This window comes from Prinia subflava, chromosome 3, assembly GCF_021018805.1.
Source record: "Prinia subflava isolate CZ2003 ecotype Zambia chromosome 3, Cam_Psub_1.2, whole genome shotgun sequence".
Lineage (NCBI taxonomy): Eukaryota > Metazoa > Chordata > Aves > Passeriformes > Cisticolidae > Prinia > Prinia subflava.
The window spans coordinates 74,023,925-74,046,843 of record NC_086249.1 but is presented as its reverse complement, the minus strand read 5'-3'; the positions used below and the strand labels follow the sequence as shown (position 1 = coordinate 74,046,843).

The 22,919-nt window shown below is 39.4% G+C and overlaps 2 protein-coding genes across 10 annotated transcripts in view; one reads left to right on the top strand and one right to left on the bottom strand.

Annotated features, from left to right (window-relative positions):
• The window catches only part of PPP2R3B (protein phosphatase 2 regulatory subunit B''beta), a 44,116-nt gene extending 30,697 nt beyond the window's left edge, over positions 1 to 13,419 (bottom strand). The window contains exon 1 of the mRNA XM_063392462.1: positions 12,949 to 13,419. Coding sequence (XP_063248532.1) covers positions 12,949 to 13,296 — 348 coding nt within the window. The 5' untranslated portion in view covers positions 13,297 to 13,419. The remainder of the gene's footprint in view (positions 1 to 12,948) is intronic.
• Positions 13,420 to 13,660: 241 nt separating this feature from the next.
• Positions 13,661 to 22,919, top strand: part of LOC134548098 (taperin-like) — a 51,547-nt gene continuing 42,288 nt past the window's right edge. For 5 of the 9 annotated variants that reach the window (XR_010079700.1, XR_010079702.1, XR_010079703.1 and 2 more), the window contains exons 1-2: positions 14,854 to 15,679; positions 20,592 to 20,674. Coding sequence is in view for 3 of the 9 variants with exons in the window: in XM_063392469.1 (XP_063248539.1) it covers positions 14,550 to 14,990 (441 nt within the window). In the remaining 6 variants the exon portion in view is untranslated. Of the gene's footprint in view, positions 15,680 to 20,591; positions 20,675 to 22,919 lie in introns of all 9 variants that reach the window. The other 4 variants (XR_010079704.1, XM_063392469.1, XM_063392468.1 and 1 more) reach the window with 4 other exon arrangements.

Genomic DNA, 22,919 nt, shown 5'->3' with positions numbered 1-22,919 from the left:
ATGACAGAAAAAGCTTCAGACAGACTTTCAGAATGGCTCACATAATCAATAATTTTTTTACATTCAACTAAGCTACTGTATTCCAAGAACCTAAAAATTTAAATGCTAAGATGGAAAGCCATAGCAGAAATGAAGCTAATGTTACTCCCCTGAAACCCTGCTTTAAATCATGTTTTACCAAAAAGTTACATTAGAAATACAGCTTATGCCACAAAATTAGGAAAAAGTTTGACGGGATACTTTTCTTTTCGTAAATAATTTTATAAACATTAACATCCACATACTAGATTGCATACCTGTCACGCTTCACTAGCATTACAGTTAGACTCTGCTACCACTCTATTTATGTGTATTGAATCTCAAATACTTTTTACGGGGGTGGTGAGGCCAAGTTTTAGTACACATCAATATTCTTCAGGGAAACAGAAATCCGATAAGCTTCTGTGAAAACTGAAGTGACCTTCAGCTCCTTCTCCTTTACAGTTTTAGGAACATCAACTTATAACTAGTAGAGTTTTCACATTTTAAATGGATATACCTTTATCACAGCAATCTTTATGAAAGACTGCTGTTTTGATGGATTTTTTTTTTTCAAATATCACCACTACAGTTATGAGTATGGCAACCCTTACTATTCCAAGCTGTGAACACTGTTAGTACCTCCAAATTACCTTAAGATAGAGGTGTTGGCTATTTATTATCTGTACCTTATCATGCACAAATTTAGTTACTAACAGTGTACAAGGAAAGACCTGGCCAATCCTACTTTGTTTTCATCCCTCCTATTTTAAATAAGGACATTTTCCTGATTACACAAAGATGTACACAGCCCAAACCAACCCTTTAATTACTATATCAGAGATTTCTTTTACTGGATGGCACTGTTTTACTCCCATATAATCTTTAGCACTATTTATCCATTCATTACCATTGCATAATATCACACTGTATTAAAACCCCACAGTAAATATCCTTGTTCAATTAAGAAAAGGAAACTATGAAAAAGCACAAGTGAAACATAACTTGTCTAAATTTGATCCTTTTTTAGTTTACCACACACTGTTAGAAATAAAATAATGATGAAACACTTGCTTTCTTGGTTTTAATTTAGTATCCAGTCCTGTCCCCACCTCCCGCTCCTTTACTGCAACTCGTTATGAAGATATTTATTTCTTTCGGAAGTGGGAGAACAAGAAAGGAATTGACAAGGCAAGAGTCGGACATGTTGTGGTTGGCATGATCACACTATACAACTGCATTGAGCAAACCTGGCTGTCACTCACTGTCTTTTAGGAAGACTAAATCAACTAACCTGGGATAAACCTTGGCCACAGGGAAGTCAACAGAAAACTGGGCATGCAGTACACAACAGCAGCATGCCTGGAACTTGAGATGAAGGACTGAGGTGTTAGAGTAGGAGAGGAATCCTACTCTGGCAACAGATAACTGTTCCAGACCAAAATGTGGAAGGTCAGGAAGGTTGTATTGCAAGGCAGATTGTGTTTCAGGTCAGGCAGAACAGGTCTTACTTGAAGTAAGGAAAGGTATCTTCTCACCTCACTTGCTTTCTATTTTCATCCTTTTTAACCAGGTGATGCACTCCCATTTGCTGCTACATTCACAGTCTTATTTGATGTGGCTGTACTATGTCATTAAGATGATGGACTGTCACATGGAGAGCTAACTTAAAAAAGTCAAGTGCCAGTCTGGAACCTAAAAGGCCTGGAGCTCCTGAACCTGCTGAAGGAGCCTCAGCAATAAAGAAATGTTCTGAACTCCATTTTGAAAAGAAACGTGTATTTCCTTCCTTTATTCAAACAGAACTCAGAATCCATCATAAGTTAAACCAGCAAGCCGGGTCCAGTATTTTGAATATTCTGTATTGGTTTGCCGTAACATTACTTCACCGCTCCAAGTCAATCCCACTGTTAGCCTAATATGTTTTAGCACTACGGTTTCCAACCTCATGGCCGTTTATATACTTGGATATTTGTTGTTCACAGGTTGCAATACATGAACAATCTCCATGCAATTGAGCACACTGGCAACTAGTAATCATGTCCTTTTCACCATGTAAATGAAAAAGGGGTTTGTATAGTCACATTTAAGGAGACTGAGCATTTATAAGCAATGTGGTCATGAATCCCCTAAGATCTGTTTTGACCTTTTCAGTCATGAATTAACCACAAGGGAAATTCAGCTTTCATCCAGATTGAACTGGAAGTGTTCAAGTATAGTGTTACATTTATTCTAAATCTGAACTCTCTCCAGTGAAATCTAAGGAAAAATCCTTTACTAGGTGAAGGTCTGGGTGCCAGCCATGAAGCTGTTCAAGTATCCTGGCAGCTTATTATTAGCTAGATAAACAAACAGAGGGGAAGATGCATGCTCAGAGCTTCCTTCCAAAGCTAAAAATATACACTATGAATGGATTGGACTTAAGGGACTGTTGCCAAAGAGCTTACCACTTTAACAAAGATCTGAACATACACGAGTAACACAAAACCAATAACACAATATTCTGGGTATTGCAGAGGAAATACAACCTTGAATTCTACTTTAAAAAAGCCCTTAACTATTTGCCGAGCAAACCAGAATTTCTTGTCAGAAGCATATACCAACTGCATTTTAAAGTCTTAAGAGATTAAGTGGAAGTGACATCAAGTCATTGGAAAAAGCATCCCAGCATTACAGGAAGCCCCCAAGAAAATAATTTTCAGCCATATAAAAACTAGTTGCTAGAGTCTAGTCTTCAACCCAGTAACATGTGAACCAAGATGACAGAAAGCCTGTTTGGCTTTTGGAGGAAGTTTAAATACAGCCAAGCCCAATGGCAACAGCATGGAACCCAATAGCATCCCTCAGCCTGTGATGGTGCAGAAATTAAGAGTGGTTCCTGGGTTAACTGTGGTAAAAAAATTGTTCTATCTCCAAATCAGCCAATGTAAAAGGGCTGCTATGCAACCCTTTAGAAAAGTAACTTAGCAGTGAGGGGCAGAACACAGCAGTTAAGAGAAGTAAGGCAAGGCAGCACCTTTTCAATATAGAAAAAAACAAGTAACAGCATGACTAAGGTAATATTAAAGATATATTTCAGAGTTTTTAAATGAAAATATGGCACTAGTAAAAACAAATAGTTCAGGAAGATATACAAGAAGTCAACAGCTAACGATGCTTGCTAAAACACAGCTACTATGAGGCAGGAATACAACAAAAAAATCACATAAATATACTAAGAGATAGATGAAAGCAGCAATTCTTAGCTAGACTAAGGAAACAAGCGAAACCAAACCAAACAACCCTGAAATGCCGAGTTCTTTTTTTTTTCCCCCTTCCCAAAACATTGTGACCAGCCTATCACCATTATTTAATGTTATCAAGAATTACTTCTAAACCAGATACTCCATACCTGGCCTTTGTTGTACTGAAAGATCCTGAAACTAATTTCTTGCTAGCAACTTTGCATTTGTAACTGCTCTGCATGAAAAGAGATCAAGAGGACAATGCACTTGTGAACTGAACAGAATAATAAAGTACTACTATCCATCCCTAACTCTCCTTTGGATGGGAGTCATCCCTTTCCAGCAGTACACTCACAAAACCCAAGGGAGATAACACGTACAATGTGTACACAGCAGAAGGAATCAAGTTATTAGGCTCATATTCAACTACCAGTTATGGAAACTGATTGCTTTGAAGTTGCGGACAGTGTTTTAAGTATGACACACTGATGAACTGCTAGATGTTGACACGGTGCAGTTAAGAAATCTACCTTCACAAGAAGAAACTGATCCTTTGGCCCTGGAAAGGCGTTCATGTGCATCTGGGCCTAGATATAGAATTTTTTTCTTGTAGGATGCAATGCCTCCCCATTGGGACAGGAAGTCTTGCATGTAAATGCCTTCTTGAATGATTATTTAAATTTTCCAGTACTCTTGGATTAGACAGAACAATGACTGGCTGTTCTTTCCACAGCTGCTAAGAGAATCTAGAATTCTTAGGAGGCAAGACAGTGAGTAAGTAAAAAGACAGCAGTTAGATGCCAGATGTGTGGTCATTTTGGTCGGCCAGGAAAGAAGGGCTGATCAGATTTTCTGAACATTACCAAAAGAAAGCCATGTATGAACACCACAGCACAGGCCATTATCAGATTACAACTAAGATAAGATACTTGTCACCTTGCTGTGATTATACAGCCTGGACTTCAGAGACATAGCAAGGGCCTTTTTCAGTTTGTTAACTGCATCTGACAGACTAACTTCAGCAAGCATCAACACTAGAAGTTATAAAAACCAATGCCTGACAATAAAGGAATGGTTTATATACCTTTAGAACAACTCTCATGTTCTCTGCCATCTTAAAAAAGTCACTTCGCATTTTATTTACTTGTGTACAGCATAAACTGAATTTTAATTAAGGGGAAAAGGTAGTTGGAATAGTTCTGCAGATGGAGCCTATTTACTAGTCATGATCTTCAGATGACCCTATTCATCAGATCATGAAAACCAGGGCCACCCAAATTGATGCTGATGAGGTAAGCAATAAAGAAAGATATAAGCAAAAAATCTAGTATGGGTTACACAAAATCAAGTCATATTTTCTCTAATAAGATGCTGTGTTTTTACATTTCAGATGAACTGCAATGCTACAGAGACTATCCACAGATAAAGCTACAGTCCACTATATATGCTCTTGTAACTTGACCAATGTAAACCTCTGAATAGCAGAATTAGGTCGAAATAAAGAATCAGTTCAAGCTGATTCAGAATGCCACAGGTTTTCTTACGAGAGACAGCAGCTTTTACAACCATGTCTAATGACATGCATTATGGAACTTTTCAAATTCACACTGACCATTTTGAACATTTAGTAATTTCTAGATAGTTATTATTTACACTGTGTCACCTTAATTTAGAAGTTGACAGAATAGTCTGGTAATAAGAACATGAATGACATTTTGTAACCATCCAGCAATTTATTTAAACATTGTATAAGCTGTTAGTACATCCATCTTTTGGCCATTATCTGAATTTTAAATTAAACCTTTCAAAAACATCTTTTCCTAGACTAGAATGATTGGTGCATGAAAGTACAACTAGTACTTTAAATCCAGCATCAGAGGCTAACCTGACATATAATTTAGTCCCTGAAATCACAAGACAATAATTTTGAGTCAGTGACAACTACAACAGATTCTAGCTTATGATTTTGCTTGAGATTTCCCTCCTTGAAGATCTTACCACAAAACCAACAAGTCGGAAAGCTTAAGACACAGACTTTGTCCTGCAAGTCTGTAAGTAAAATCACAAATTGCTAATTTAGCAGCCAAAACCAAGATTTCTGATAGAAGTTCTATGAGGACTTAATCTAATACTACTTTTTTATTGTATCAGTCTGAAATAATTGGTGATACAAGAAACAGAGGCAACATTAACTATATTATAGACTTCTACAGAACTAAATGGAAAGCTGTACACCTCCAAAATTGTAAGCAGGGTACAGTGCCAAATGACAAAGCAAAGCAAAGAAAGAAGGCAGAGCAAAGAAGGTGGTCACTGGTAACCACGTGAACTTTAGCTTTCAGAATAACTAATTGGGCAATCATTACACATGAAGAAAAAAGACCCAAGAAATTAGACATCTTATAGAGGTAGAACACCGCAAATACATAGCCAGAACAGGAACAGTAGTCCTGACTTTCCTCTAATCTCCATTACTCCAAGTCCTTTTATGTGAAGTTTATATATTTTTTCAAGCATTCTAGAAAAATATTTTTAAAACACTAAGCTTAAATTTGTCACTTGATAAATAAGCAAGTAGTCAAAACTTTAGGTGGTGTTTTTAGTGTGTTAAAAGTAAGAAAAGAAAATTAGTGATCTTTTGTTTAAAATCTGATGTTACAGCAGGAGACTTACAATATTTGCTATAAATGATGACTATTCACAAAGGTTTAGCAGGAAGAAGAAGAATCCAGCTCATCACTGTCTTCAGTATTGCATAATTCCAAGCAATTTGCTTTATCTTTTGGTCAAGTATGCCACAAGGATTATTATTTACAATACATCAGTATTGATCATATCTACTAGAAATGTTTACAAAATTTAGAAGATTATTTGTTATTTATCAATACAAATCTAGCTTCTACAGGAATAAAACTCATTGGAAACTGTTCTCCTGGTTCTGCTGATTCCAAAAATCCTGATCAAGTTAAGCCATTTGATAAGTTCTACAAGCCTTGTTTTGTCAAGAAGGTCAAATTAAACCTAATTCACACTGAACACACCTAGCAAATATTTGGCAATGATTTCCTCAGCAGCCACTTGATGTTTCCCCCCACATTTTCCTACACAGACTTCATGTACATTGTCCTTTTAGACTTCCAGCTCATCTCACTTAACCCGAAATCAGCCAAAGTTACCAGTAAGATCTGCATGGAACAAATATGCAACTCTAGTTCCACATGAAATGAAACTAAAGAGCATGTACAAGGTTAATAGGACACATATCCCAAGAGCTCATCATTCCTGCAAGTACCTGTGGTCATGAAGCAGTACATGGGCGGCTTTACAGTTTCTAGCTATTTTTTACAAGATTGCTATGCAAAAGGTGCACATCTAACATTAAGTACTGGAGCACACTTAAAAACACCTCTTGGTCACCGTAGATTTCAGTGGACCCATTTTAAGCTGTATCTGTTGTTCCCAGAACACAAATGAATCATATCTACCAAGACATTGGTACCACGTGGTTAACTGGAAGACAAGAACACCACACTAACAGCCCAACACAAAGGAGTTATTTACACACTATGCCCCACTTAAAACACTAAATTTAGTAACCATTGCTGCTGACTGTGAAAAACAATGAGTATGCTTAATTAGTATCTTCTTGAATCAATGCAACAACTGAAATTCAATGAAAGCAACGCAACTTTAAGACAACTGTGTGTGCAAAACCTCTTAATTTGCCAAGGCTCGGTCATCTGATTTTATCACTGGCATTTTGAAGATTTTTCTCATAACATGGCTTGCTGAAAAATCCTGTGCAGCCATTGATTATGTCCAACAGTGGACAAACTAGGTCACGGGATGAGTTGCATTTATGATTTTGTACCCAAGTCCATAGATACTTTTGGCCTCACGTTCATTTCTTGCTCACAGAGTAAATGTAAGGCATATGAAGAGGTTCTCAAAAAGATATAAAACAGATTCTCAAGCATCACTGAATGCAAAAAAAGAGAAGGCTATCTTCTCTATATCAATACCTAATTTCCTCACAGACTGAAAACCCATTAAAAAATGCAGTTTGAATGATTGATGTAAAGTTATAATTAAGTTTACCTGTTTTGAAAGACTGGACAGAGAAGCAATTGGAAGTAATGATCTGTAAGCTATGATTATATAGCTTTGAACTTTTTTTTGGTTTGATTTTAAGTGTCAGTTACTCACAAAGGAGTGACTGATTAATAAATGTCATAATTCACAATTGAATGAATTTTCATTGTCCTGTGTCAGGATTAAGGTGAGCTTCAAACCTGAAGAAAGCCACACAGTTCTGAAGTCCATTTTTCAGTACTAGAAATGCCAAAAACTCTTAATACTGGATGCAGCATATAAAAAAATATGAGTTTCCAGTAGGACACAAGTGCAACTGCCACTTTGAAAGAGGACAGAAGTTCATTATTTCTTTTAATAAAGCACAAAGTGTAAACAAAATCAATATAACTGCTAACAAAAGTAACATTTGTATGCCAGGGTAACAAGATACACTTACAATAAGGAGCACTATGAAAATCCTACAACAGTGAATAACTTTCAGTTTCTCAATTATAAATAAAAAGAACAGTTAGTTCTCTAACCAAGATAATGATTCTTCTATTCCAAGCTATTCAGTACAGCAAAGCTTAAGATGAATAACAACATACTACCTGTGCTGCTTATGCTGGCTACTGTTATGTCATCCCACTCAAAACTAATAATGATTTTATAGGAACACCTATAGCTGCACTCTTCCAGACCTTAAAAAGAACTTTTGGCTGCCCTTGTTTTGTTGGCACTGTAAGAAGGAGCTTTATTGAGGTGACACTAACGCTGACATCTCTCACAGTACCCTGTTATCATTGTAAAAGCACATCAGTTTGATACCAGGTTATTTACAGTCTCCCTTTAAGTCACGGGCTTGCGTTGAAAGCCAAGTCCACCACCCTCCCCACTTAGTGATAGGACGTGGCACTACGAACACAATCTTTGCATGACACACAGCTGGGCGTGCCTGTGCTAGACCTCACAGGCCGCACAGCGCAACCTGGTGTGCGGTGCAACGCTAACACAGCTCGCACAGCCCAGGCTCTGGAGTTAACAGGGCTGCTGATATGAACATGTATGAGGCAGCAAGACACCTTCTAAGACCATGGTGTCAGCCCAGCTACCCTCTACCTCAAGCCCTCAGAATTAATTTGTTTCAAAAAGCAACTGTTAAGTGTTATTCAGACTTCAGTCAATGTTAAAAGGTTTCATTCTAGCCTTCCCTTAAACTAAAATGGATGGCAGCAGTACCACTATGTTTAAATCAAGTAACTGCTTACAAAAATTTGGCAAGAATGTTAGTCATGATAGAAAAGCTAAGCAGCTATATATTAAAGAAGTAAAAAAATTTACAGGTTATAGAAATAGGAGGAAAATGAGCTTTAATTGCCACAGGATAACGCACAAGAACAGTATGCTTATTAAATAAAAGATGCATAGAAACCACTCCAAGAAGTACCTTTATATCAAAGGTTGACCCTACAGAGAAATGGAAAATAACTTTGAAGTATTTCTGATTGTATCACATTCTCTCTGCACCATCCCAAGAAATACCCATAGGAAATTCTGTGAATTGTTTCCCCAGATGCCTTGCACACCAGCTGGTTAGGATTAAACATCTTGCTTGTGGCACCTTTTAGGCCCTGAGGACTGGCATTTTTGACAATGTGATGAACAGCACACAATTGTGTATACCTCATGTGTTTAGGATAATCTAGAGCTCCAGAAACACTGTTAAATCTATAATGAGTAGTGATAAGCGTTCAAAGAAATCTGCAACAGCTATCCTTTAAGTTTGAAAGTTACAGCTCTAGAATTTCTTCAACAATACACTCAGAAAACATTTGAGACTTGAATGCTCACATTTTTTGTCTCTAAATTTTTGTTATTTGAAGTATATAGTACATACAAATCACAGGCCTACTTGCAGAATAGCAAGTGCTAGCAAGCACATCACATAACCAAAATGACCAGAACTTTGCAATTACCATGTTTATACATGGGTACAGTCAGATATCCACCTCACTGTGAATGACACCAATAGAGCAAAGCAAAGCACCTCTCGTAAAGGAAAAACAAAACAATCCCAAAACAAACACTATTTTGTTTTCATTTGCACTAAAACACACTGAAAGATGGATTTTCATGGTAGAGTTCTGAATAGACTTTAAAATGTGCATTTGGATTAAGTCAACAGTTTACTCTTAACATGGCTTCAAGTGACCTGTCCAGATGAAAATAAGCCATAAAGATCACGTAGGTTCTTTCATTATTGGAATAAGTAGTTTTGACTTGGTAGTCAGGGGAGGGCTTCAACTATCTTGCAAGACAGCAAATTCTCCTCTGATGAGACATTTGTGTTTCAGTAAAATATATGGCAACTTCTGAATTTTGGATAGAAGAATAACCTGCAGGCTTCAATTACAAGCTAATCTCTGGAACAAAGAAAAGATGTCCTTGAATATAATAGCTGACAGCTACAGTACTTTTAAATGCTGTTGCCATTAGCACACCAACTTATTTTGCTCATATGCTACTCTTTAAAGTACCAAAGATTACATATCTAATTAGATTCTAATTAGGAATCCTTCCCATTCAGAAAAACATGTTTTATTAACAAGTACTGAAACCTATAGCATGAAAATGTTGTTTTCCTACACATTTGTATTTACTTCCTGGTAATTACTAAGGATGGCAGTTTTCTGTTATTGTTTGGTGTCCTTCAAAAATGTTACAGGAATATTTTAAGAAACAGGAAAAAGGCATACAGCAGCCTTACAATAATTAAATGCAGTGATTTAGCTCAGTAATACTGAAAATGTATCATGTCAAAGTAAGTTAATTGCTTGTATGCTACCTTATGAGACTTCCAGTGCACAATAAGAACAAGTTTAATAAGATGCTTAAATTAATTTGTACAGTCCAAAAAAAAAAAATTCTCCACCTCTTTATGGCTGGATGTAAAAGCCTTTTCCTGATAACAGAGCTAAGCACATTAACTTTTACCATTTTCTAGGACTGCTATTTAGAATTTAAATCTTTATTAGCTTGTGCTTAGGTCCAGTATCTAAAACATTTTCTTCCACTTATAGAAACAAAATAAGGGCCTCAAACTTACTTAAAACTCTTATGAGGTAGGTAAAACCATTGTGGCTTGATCTGAGAAACACAGTGAGATGTGTAACAGTAGATGCATTAATTTTGACACTGCATGAGGTAGTTTGTAGAAGAAAGTGGTGTACAATGTGCTTCTAAGAGAAAATACACTGTCATGGAAGAACATGCAATTCTTGGTAGTAATTAAGAGCTGATGCCAGCTGAAAATGCAATCTACACTTAGAGATCAAGAAACCTTTGGATTAAGATTCAGTTCACCTGAATAATGAAGCTATAAGTAAATTTCTCATTGCTTGGAAATTCCCCCTCCCCAACCTACTGAGGCAATCAACAACCTAACCCCTCTAGGTTCTCTCTCAGCACTATACAAACAATTCCAATCAAGTCAAGAATGTTACTCTTTATTAATCTCTTCTAGTTCTCCTTTATGAGATTTACTTCAAGCAGTCAACCAAGACATGTGAAATTACAGTACACAAGTTAGTGACCAAGTATAGCAAACAACAGTGGGTTTTAAAGGAAGCTCTTCCTTTGCTTGCTTTTATCTGATACAAGAATAAACTAAGCATTTGCTGACTGACTTTCTGCATTTCATAGAACAGGAAATATAATAGTGTGAACAACAAAAAGAAAAAAGTAAATCAATCATCATACCCTACTGTCTGGCTGGTGATTATACATAAATACAAGTTCCTATTATTGTCAAGTCAATCTAGACAAACAGTAGACTAGGACATGTGGTGTTTTGGAGCTAGGAAGCTGTCAAACTAGATTTGAATATTAGTATTTATGAAACCAAGAGATCACTTCAGATTAAATGTTTAAGTGCAAAAGAGTCATGCTGTTAGTCCTGTGGGTTAAAGGGTAAGTCTATACACTCAATGCATATCAACAACAAACAATAAATAACTGATACTCTTAAACATTCCAGCTTTATCCTCTCTACCCTTACCCAACTGAGCAGGCTTCCCTGGGATACCAGGTTTGGACACTGTAATAACTTAGATACCAAAGTACATAGAGCAATTGGGAGTTACAACCTCTTAAAATTTTCCAGTATTATTAAAATATGTGAATTTATGGTCCTATAGCACAAACAGTATAATAACTCTTTGAAGTCCTTATGAATGTCATGAAGTTCAGCTAGGTCAAGTGGAAGGTCCTGCATCTGGGACAAGGAAATCCCAAGCCAAAAACAGGGTGGGGAATAGATTAAGAGGAGCCCTGAGGTGGAGAACTTCAGGATGTTGCTGGATGAAAAGCTCAACATGACCCAGCAATGTGCACTTGCACTTCAGAAAGCCAACTGTGTCCTGAACTGCATCAAAATCAGCTGGGCCAGCACGGCAAGGTTGGTGATTCTGCCCCTCTACTCTGCTCTGGTGAGGCCCCAGCTGGAGTGCGGTGCCCAGCCCTGGGGTCCTCAGCATACCAAGGACATGGATCTACTGGAGGAAGTCTAGAGGAAGGTCACAAAGATGATCACAAGGGCTGCAGTACCTTGCCAAAGAAGGCAGGCTGAGAGAGTTGGGGTTGTTCCACCTGAAGAGAAGGCTCTGGAGAGAACTTACAGCAGCCTTCCAGCACTTAAAGGGGACCAGCAAGAGAGCTGGGAAGGGACTTTGTACAAGGACATGTAGAGACAGGACAAGGGGAAATGGCTTTAACTGAAAGGGTAGGTTTAGATCAAATATTAGGAAGAAATTATTCAAATTCTTTACTGCAAGGATGGTGAGACACTGAAACAGGCTGCCCAGAGAAGCTGTACATCTCCATCCCTATGAATGTTCAAAGCCAGGCTGGATGGGGCTTTGTGCAACCTGGTCTAATAGAAGGTGTCCCTGTCTATGGCAGGGTGGCTGGAACTAGATGGTCTTGAAGGTCCCTTGCAGTCCAAACCATTCTGTAATTCTATGATTCTATGGCCATTGATCATACATAAGCAACACTTAACTTGGTCAGTCACAACATTTTCTATCCCGTTTTGTTTCTACAATTTATGAAAAGAGCTAGAAACTAGACTGAACTGAATTGCAAGCTTAAAAATAATATTTCAGGTTGGGGGCAGGGTTGTCATCCTTGCACAGAAGGCATTGTCTGTTATAAATAAAGACCTCATTAGGAAGGAAGTGTTGAGTGTACCATGCAGTACCAAAGCAATTACTGTGTTAATATGCAAATGCAGTGAAGCCAAATTTGAGTGTAGTACTAACAACAGTGCCTGGTATCATTAGACAAAGGAATATTTGCAGTCAAGGCAGTATGTTATGAAAGGAACACAAACACAAGGATTTCAATTTATCCACAATTAGATAGCAAGGAGCCAAGATAATCTTATGGAAGCTTAGGCCACCTATCCACTAACACTAATGACACACAAACATTGGTATTTATGTTCAGTGCTGCTGCTTCACTCCACTCCTGATACCTCCTCTGGGGAAACTATTTACTGACATCATTTGCCAATACCACAAACACAAAAATCAGTTCCATTTCAACAAATAAATCCAATAAGAAACAAACTTACTTCTTTGGTCCCTGAGGATCGACGTGTTGCTCTAAAATTAGAAGTGTTCCTTAAGCTAGCTGGAGTCACCAATGGAAGAGTAGTAGAAAGCTGAGGAGGACTGAAAGACATCAAAGGCAATCTGGTATCTCCTAATATGCACTGCTTGGAATTGGAATTTTTACTGGTGAAACTCTCATTTTTACTGTTTCCTGAATCTGTGTTACCAAAGTCTGTTTTCTCCTTATTCTTGATTCTTCTCAAGCAGTCCTTTAGTGTCAACTGAGTTGCAGGCTGACTCAACCAGCACAAAAAGAGTTCATCCACCTTCATTTTCACTGCAGGTTGCAGAACTTTTCCAGGTGACATTTTCTGCCAGTTTCCCTGTTTTGTTGGTTCAAACTCAAAGTAAATATTTGACAATCATATAAATATTCCACTTGACTTTCAGTGTTTCACAGGCATTATTTTAAAACTTTTGATATTCCCTCATAATACCAACAGAAGTTGGGAATTATATTTTAACATGTGACTTTAACTACATTTTGTTAAGTGTAAGCCATAAATCAGTCAGAGTGCATTCCAATAATTTCTTCTAAATAATGGATAACTTCTTTTAAAAGCATACCGTGTAAATGTTGGAGACTAGAGAAAAAGCAACTGCACTTGGGCTTTCTCAAAGAGATAGCTAACAAATATTATAAATACCCTCTAAGAATATGTGTTAAAAACACATGTATTATGAAAAATAAGACTTGAACATACTTATAATTGAACATACTAAAAACTAAATATCTAAGCAGTTTATGCTAAGCCCTAGTGATAAAACAAATAAGATTTAATAAGCAAGTGTTTCAGTAAGGCTCAATTTTCATTCCGAGGTTGTGATATGCATTTAAAATCTTGCGTTCCCTCATGTGAGTGATTCCCAAAGCCCTGTAATTTGATATTTTAAAAACCTCTTATTTGACATTCACTTCTGCAGTTTTTCAAAACCGATATAACTCAAGAACTGTGACAGCGTGATTTCAGGTTCAGTTACCCACCTGAAACAAACTTTTTTTCTTTTTTCTTTTTTTTTTGTGTAAGAGACACAGAGGACTGGAATGAAACACTAAGAACAGAACCAAAATTACTATGAAGATTTTCGGCATCCCATTACTTCATGATTTGGTACAGTTCAAATAAAATCTATGCTTCCTCATATTTGTGTTTTTTAAAGCCCTACACAGAATTTGATTATATGCATATAGCATACAATAAAAGATATATGATTAATGATCTTAGACGCCTCTTCCAGCCTAAATGATTATATATACAAATACTCGGCCGAACAAGCTTTAAAACAAGCGCTTCAATTTGGAAACGAATAATACCTAGTAAACGAACATCCTACTAAAACCTAAAGCTTATCCTCGTCCCACGGCAGAACTAGAAGCCTTTTAACACTGCGCCAATTAAACTTTCCAAACCGCTATAACTTCGCAGTTCAGTTATTCTGTTTCTGAAAATCAAGGCTACCCCGTTTCCCTACTTTCTAAAGTTCGACACCTTCACGGCGCTGGCGGCTGCGCTCAGCCATCCCCAAGCGCCATTCGCCTGGAAAGAAACGGTCCAGGGGAATGGCCAGCGCGGCGCCGCCCCCTCAGGGGCACGGGGAGCCGGCGCTGCAGCCACGGGCTCGCTCCCCTCGGGCTCGCCCTGCACCTCGCCCCGCAGCAGCAGCAGCTCGGGAGTGCCTCTGTGCCACAGGACAGATGGACTCACCTACCCCGCTCCGCCTCCGCCACCGCCCCTTCCCGCCGCCGCCGCCGCCTTCAAATGCGCGCCTCCTTCCGGCCCGCCCCGGCCCGGCCGCCGCCATCTCGCGAGAGCGCGGCCCTTCCGCCCGCGGGACGCGCTCGGCGGTTGCCATGGCGACGGGCCGCTCGGCGCGGCGCTGCCCTGCCGGGGCCTCCGCCTGTGCCCCGCGGAGAGCTCTGCCGCGTCTCGGCCCTCACGGGCTGCACCTCGCTGGTGCTCTGAGAGGAGCTGGCAAAGTGATGAAGGGATCTCCTCAACAGGTTTGCTGATGACACAAAGCCGGGAGGAGTGGCCGATACCCCAGAGGGCTGTGCAGCCCTTCAGAAGGACCTCGACACCTTGGAGAGGGTCAAAGAAGAACTGTCTGGAATTCAACAGAGGCAAATGCAGGGTCCTGCACCTGGGGAGGAACAGCCCTGGGCTCCAGCACAGGCTGGGGCTGACCTGCTGGGGAGCAGCTCTGCGGAGAAGGACCTGGGGGTCCTGCTGCACAACAAGCTGTCCCTGAGCCAGCAGGGTGTCCTTGGGGACAAGGCCAGTGGTGTCCGGGGATGCATTAGGAAGGGCATTGCCAGCAGGCCGAGGGAGGTGATCCTGCCCCTCTACTCAGCCCTGGTGAGGCACATCTGGAGTGTCCAGTTCTGGGCTCCCCAGCCCAAGGGACATGAGGCTCCTGGAGAGGGTCCAGCAGGGGGTGACAAAGAAGGTGGGGTAACTGGAGCATCTCTCTTGAGAGGAAAGGCAGAAGACGCTGGGCCTGTTCAGCCTTGAGAAGACTTGATTAGGAGGGGACCTTATTAATGTGTATAAATATTCAAAGGGGGGGTCCCGAGAAGATGGGTCCAGACACTTCTTGGTGGTGCCAGCCATTAGGACATGAGGCAAGGGGCAGAAACTGATGCTCAGGAAGCTCTACCTGAATATGAGGAAGAATGTCTTCACTGTGCAGGTGAGCACACACTCTGGAACAGATTGCCCAGACTGCACAGAGAGGTTGTAGAGTCTCCCCCACTGGAGATATACAAGAGCCATCTGGATGCACTCCTGTGCCATGTACTCTAGGACAACCTTGCCTAAGCAGAGAGGTTGGATCCAATGTAATCCATTCCACACAATTTACCCATTCCGTGGTTCTGTCAAAGTGAGCTGGTTGCATCTGCTAAATGCTGTTACAAGGAGAACACAAAATGCTCTTTCTACACAACGGCTATGGTTACCACTAGTGTTATGGGATTACAAATGATAGGATGAAAGAGGAGGTGGAGACAGCAACAAATAGAAGGATAATCTCCTTACTAAGAGAACGATGTGTGCCTATCTGTTTGCAGCCCCTTTTTTGTACTGGAAAACATACACTGGGATTTTGTGGTTGTCAGCCCTCAGGAACATCTCTTTGAAGCTCCCTGGGTGCACTTACCAGTGAAGTTTAGTTGATTGACCATTGGCCCATATATTTTTTTTCTCTGGCATTTTTTACATCAGTGGCTTATTGGTATTTTTACATGAGATTCACTACTTCTACTGCACTGATTTTTCCTCATGTGCCTACACTTCACTTTGTTAATCCATTTTACGTTCTGCCACTTCCTTTACCAGCAGAGACACTCCAGATTTATGAGAGGTTATTATTATAAATTGTTGGAATGTTAATGGAAATAGGTCTGTACCAAAGATGATACAGTGGTTGGAAGGGAAGGGTTGAAAATGCAGGCAAGAGTAAAATAGAGTAAGTGAAGGAATGGGCTTGCTTTCTCATTTTTGGAAGCTTGTAGAGAGGACTCAGAGATAAGAAAGGGTTGGAGAGAAGCAAAAGCCGAGATGCTGTGAGAGAAATCTGGTACAGTCCAACACAGTTACATTGAAGTAATACCAGAATGATATTTGGACAATACAGTCATCTGGCAAAACCCAGTATTGCTCTTCTAAGTATATCAGAAGGCTTTAGCTTACAGCTATAGACACTGAAATATATTTTCACAAGTATTAAAATGACATTCTGCACTTAAGAAGACATTGAAACTCTTGAGGGAGTCACCACTTTTTGAAGTAGGGTAGTATTCTCCTTCCTGCCCATTGGTTGGTGAAGTTAGAAAATGTGTTTTTGGAAAGCCAAAGTGGACAAAATGGAATTTTTTAAATTGGAGTAAAACATTCAACATAACACAGTGGAAGCAGATGTCAAAGTACGGATAAATCTGTAAATATTATGGAAGTAGCTTTTAAGTAGGGGAAAAGAAATTTAAAACCCTGTGTTATGGATAGCAGCAAGATTTTTGGCGGAGAACTGAAGGGCTGAATTAAGAAGACTGATAGCAGAGCTAGAGACATAGAACAAAGAGGACTTTTAAAACATTTTGAATGCCTTTGAAGCATTCCTTAGTGATGGTGTAGCCATCTGTTGATTGACATGTTGAAGACAGGTGGCAAGAAGGGGATCAGAGAGTGACTTGACAGAGTTGTAGAGTTGGATATCATCTGCAAAGAGATGATGCCTTTTGTTGAAACTGGCAATGAAATCTCCCAGAGGAACATGAGAAATAAGAAAAAAAGAAATGAAAAAAATACCCTCTGAGAGATGCACACAATCATAGTGTTCTGTCATGCATGCTAGTGCAGATTCAAAGCAATTCTAACTATGACTTCATTACACTGTGTCATGGATAAGGTTGGTGTGAGAGAGGAATCAATTCCATGTGCCTTCTGTTAAGCAGAGGACACTTTGACATCCTCACCAGGTTGGACCAGTACTGGCAATCAAGACAGATGTTTTGAACTTGTGTCTGGATGAATCAGGTCTACTCAGCAGTGTATCTACTGGTAGGGATGTGTGTTTGTAGAGATACAGGGGCTCAAGCTTGGCCAAAAGTGGAGAAATACCTGAATTGAACCTCTTTGTTCAGACTGTCCACTGAGAATTGAAACTTGAAATCCTTTTTTGACTGCTATTTCCTTGTTCTTGCTTAACATGCTGAGTACAGAAGCTGAACCTTTGTTACGTTTTTTTCAATGTATGGAAAACAAAAATCTGTTCTAGTGTCTTACCATTTTTATGGAATGTATCCAACTAGTTTAAGGATGGGCTCCTTTAAAAATCCACTGAATAATTATTAAAGTATTGAGCACGCAATATCCAACTGATGCCTGAAAGTTTAATGATGGGGTCACACTTAGCACCGCTGTAAAAGACACAGACTATGCTTTAGGTAAGGCATTTGTTTAATAAGTGCAAGAGAGTGGTACATTGATATAACTTGAGCCAATTAATAACAGGAGTGCTTGGGCCTGACAGCCCAGTGCAGCGGAGTTAGTACACCACGCTGGTGTACCCAGGTAGCACAGCACCTCCTTCCTTACTGTGCACGGAGGTACAAACCCCAGTGCAGAAACTGAAGAGCCACATCCAGCTCTTGTTGGCTCTGTTGCCTACAGCTCCTTCCTGACCTTGCTTTGCTAATCTTGACTCAGCAAGTGTGATGTTAGCAGTACTGCCAGTGTATGTTCCTGGCTGAATATCAAAGCCTTCCTTCGCCTTTATTTGTCACTGTGTACAGTGACACAGGGCAGTGGTGTTCATAAGGAATATTTCCATTCCTAATCAGCATTTTGCAGTGAGAGCTGGGCTACTTCTCTGTTAACCTTAGACATACAGGTAATAAAGACGTTTTCCAATCTCTCTGTACTAAAACAACATTTCTAAGGTCTGATAAATGTTATCCAGAGGTAGACATCTAACCTAGATCGGCTGTAACATGACTTAAAAGTGTTCGTCTCCACTTCTTAATAAGAATCTCAATTAGTATGTATATAGGTATACATAACCACATTTTAGAAGTCTAAAGTTAGATTGGGTAAATGTGTTTGCAGTATTGTATTTACTTGCTTGCACAGGGCTGTGTCAGATGTACTCTCATCCAGTCTCAAAAGTAGAGTCATCATCCGTAAACAAAGTGGCAAGTTGAAGTGGAACACATGCCTGAGATCAAAATACAGTTCAATGCAGGATCTTTCAGAGTCCTATTCTGGAGCTTTTTATATGCCTTTCTGCTGATTTTATCTGGGGTAGTGCTAACTTTCTTCACAGGGGCTGGTATGGGGCTTGCTTTGGATTTGTGTTGAACATAGAGTTGATAATGGAGAGATGTTTTTGTTATGGCTAAGCAGGGCTTACACAGAGCCAAAACCTTTTCTGCTTTTCCTACTGCCGTGCTGATGAACAGACTATGGATGCATGGGAGATTGTGAGCCAGGACAGCTGACCCCAGCAGACCAAAGGAATATTCCAGACTATATGACATTATGATCAGTATATAAAGTGGGGGGAAGAAGGAGGAAGAGGGTGATGTTTGGAGTGATGATTCTTGCTTCCCAAGTCACTGTTCTGAATGATGGAGCCTTGCTGTCCTGGAGATGACTGAACACCGATCTGCCCATGCAAGCAGTGAATTAATTTAATTGTTTTGTTTTGATTGTGTGCATAGCTTTTGCCTTTCCTGATAAGCTGTGTTTATCTCAGCTCATGAGTTTTCTCACTTTTACCCTTCCAGTTCTCTCCCTGATCCTGCTGATGGGGGAGTGAGCAAGCAGCTGTGTGGTATTTCGTTGATAGCTGGGGTTAAACCATGATCCCTGTCACTCAGGGAAGAGAACTACAACACCTCTTTTGAATGGTGCTTTAAAGACAATATTGCATTTTGATTAGGCTTTTTGCTTTTGTAATGCTTTTATAATGTTTTTGCTGACATATTTCACAACTTTGAAATTCAGGCATCTGAAGTCCAGTTCTCACCTATATATAAGCACTAAAATAACTGTGTTCTGATTTCCTGATGTGCTAACTTAGTTAGAAGCATGTGTGCTGAATGCCTCTGACAAACGGGTCACTTTCATTTGAGTTGTTGTTATTGTAAATTTTGGCCAGATGGGTTCATTGAGGTTGTGCTGCCAAGCTGATGTTACTTGTAAACCTGCTTATGGTATACAGTCAGAGAGAATTCAGGGAAGTGCAAATGTTACTTTCCACTAAGTGAAGGATAAAGTCTAACATACTGTCACTCAAAATCCTAGTTCTGGTACTAATTTGGGGGGGAATGGAGAGAGTTTTGCATGCCTTATGCTGCATCATTAAAGATAAATATTAAGAAAATGGTAGTAACTGGTAATCCATTGAACTATGTACCCATACCAGCTAACCATACCACTCCATCCTTTCTTGCAGCAGCTTACCAAAAATAGAGCTGGGATAGTGAACTGTAGGTCATGTGGCCTCCAGAAGTAGCATCACAAGCAGGCAAAAATATGTCAGCAAAGCTGACTTGGTGCACATGTTTGGCAGCCAGCAATGCTCTCTGAAGAGTCTAATATTGAGACCTGAGGCTTGAATTTTCTCTGTCTCCTACCACCTTGAGGTAGAATACTGCAGTAATATAGGATGTGGTTAATAGCTTGTTGGTGCACAACTCCTTAAGAGCAAATCAGAGACATAATTACAAATTCATTTGTAATCTGCCAGCGTGAGTTGTGAGTAGAGGCATTTAAACAGGCTGTACTTGCAGACACATTTTGTTTCCTCCTTATCATGTGCACCGTGTAGTTAGAATAAGGCCTTGTCACTGGCACTCTCCTTAGCTGAGCAGTTGGTTTGGTGCAGGAATATTTACATCTCTGCAAGAAAAAAAAAAATAGTATAAAATGGTGATACTGTAAAAGCAGGTGCACTGCAAGCCAAAGAAGAAAATTAATTCAGCAGTTGTTTGCCATCATGTTTTTAGATTAATTCCTACATATCACTGCAGGGCTCTAGCAATGAGCAGTCCTTACACATTTTACTGAATTACTGTTGGTGTGTTGGTTTTTATCCACAGGGGCCTTGGACTCAGTGATGTTTGCAGCAGCCCAGATGTGAAGGCTGGTTCCGCATTAAGTCACCCTGATCTTCTAATCCCAGGTTCACATACTTCTAGTGCTGTATTTTATCCGATGGTTTTATCTAGCATTGTATCCAGGTCACATGGAGTTTATGGAAAACTGCTTGAAATGCAGTCTCTGGGGTGGTGTTTAATAAGGTGTGTGTGAGGATGTTTATGGGGTGTGAGAATGGGAGTCCATTCATTCTCCACGTTGAGTGTTACTGAGCCCAGTTCTCTTCTAACCTTGTCCTGGTGCAATCATTAAAGGGGAGAGAAGACTCTGAGCTCTTGTATCCAGCAGCCTGTAATGTCTGCCAGCTACTTGTCTGCTACCATGCTTGGCTTTTGCATTTCCATCACCTGGCTAGGACCAAGTATGAAGAACTGAGACCTAAATTTCTTTGGGGATAGAATCTACTTTTCTTTGTTTCATCAGAGCAGTCTTCATCAGATTATCAATGCGGCAGTGTAAAACAGAGCCTCCACTCCATTTCTACTTTGGCAGTTCTAAAGAAATGTAAATAATATAATGGACAAGTATATTTTTAATACTTGGTACCCACAATTGTTTCTGTAATAACATATATATTTCTAGGGCAGGGTCTTTTGAATATCCATGTACATAAATACATACACTAAATAGAAAGTGCAGTAAACCGCAGAATTTTGCCAGCTACCACTGCTCTAATTAGCTCATGGAACTAAAAATAATTAATATAGTTAGTTGTTGGATTACAATACAATGAGAAATACACACTTCATAAATCACATTGTTTTTATTATTATTTGCTAAGTATCTGGCTGCTTGAGTAATATTTTACAACTTTGGCTAAATTCATCTTGTGCTCTTCAAAGCCAGTAGCAAGATTTCCAGTTTTCATAATGCTATGAGATCAGACACCTATGCTCTGGGGGGTTTAATTCATGACTGCATTACTCCATTTACAAGATCTGATCTGCGATTTGACCGCTATTTTCATTCAGCAAAACTAAAAGATTAACTATTTCTAAATTTATGAGCTAATTAGTACACTAATACAAACCACATTTATAATTTTCCTGAGTTTGCTTAATCCTTCTTCATTATAAAAGTCAGTTCAGATGTCCGTAAAAGCTTACAGGAAAAAAAAAAAAAGAAAAGTATTTGTTTTCATTTTCATTAGGGAAAAGTGAAAATTCCAAAAGGTTCTGGGCAGACAGAGCCACATTCTTTTGCTCTCATTAAAGTCCTTTTAGTTACAGTAGTCAGGGGAGGAAAACACTGTGCAGCTCTAGGCACATGTCTGCAAGGTTGCCAACACCAATAATTTTATCACAAGTTTAATAAGATTTAGTGTTTTTCTTATAAAGCTCCAGAGTCTCATGATTATGAAATAGTGTTATCTTCCATTAAATGTTAAAAGGAGTCCTTGTAGTTGGAAGAAACTATTGGAATACAAAATTATTGGTTCAAAAATCCTAATCAAAAAACATAGGAGCCCCGGATTAATTTCCTTAAAATCAAGATTTTAGAGGCAATCTCAGATTTTGAAAAGTGTTTATTAATCAAAATACTGTGTCAGTAGTGGCACTAATCCAGTGATATTGCTCTTCAAGTATTTCTGTATATGATTTGGTGCTACTTTCTTGATATTCTTTTCCTACTCTAGAAATTTCACTTAAGACACAGAAACCCTACACATTTTTCTGATTTAAGTGAATCAGAATGCTGAGACGTAGGGTTAAGAGTTGGCTACATATTTTAGATATTGGAGCCAGACTGCAATTCAGTCTAATAATGTGCATGTCTACTATTTCCTGAAAATTTGCTGGTACATGACCCTTTATATGCATATATGTGACCCTACAACAAACTCTTTTATGTGGTGCCAAAAAATGGCATTAGCTTCAGCCGCTTTATTAAATTGCTACCCAAGCTGGCGTACATTCAGAGCGAATCAGCAGCTCGTGCGCTGTGCCAGCTAACATGGGAACCTCTGCTCCTCTCGCTGCTCACTGGGGTTAGCACACAGACGAAGAACAAAAGCCTCTTGAACGCTAAGCCAGAGTATTTTGCACACAACCGTGTTTGTCCTTTGGTCTGAAAGGAGCACTGGAGGGGCACTAACAATGGTTACCTTGAGCTGCTTTGCTCCCCCAGTCCTCAGTGAGGCAGCATATCCAGCAGACAAGGAGTCTGGCTTTTAAGAAGCATTTATCAAATAGTCTGCAGCTGTGATGAACGATTCTGTTCCCAACTAAATATTCTGTCCCAGAGACAAGGTTAGAGAAATAGTCCCTGTA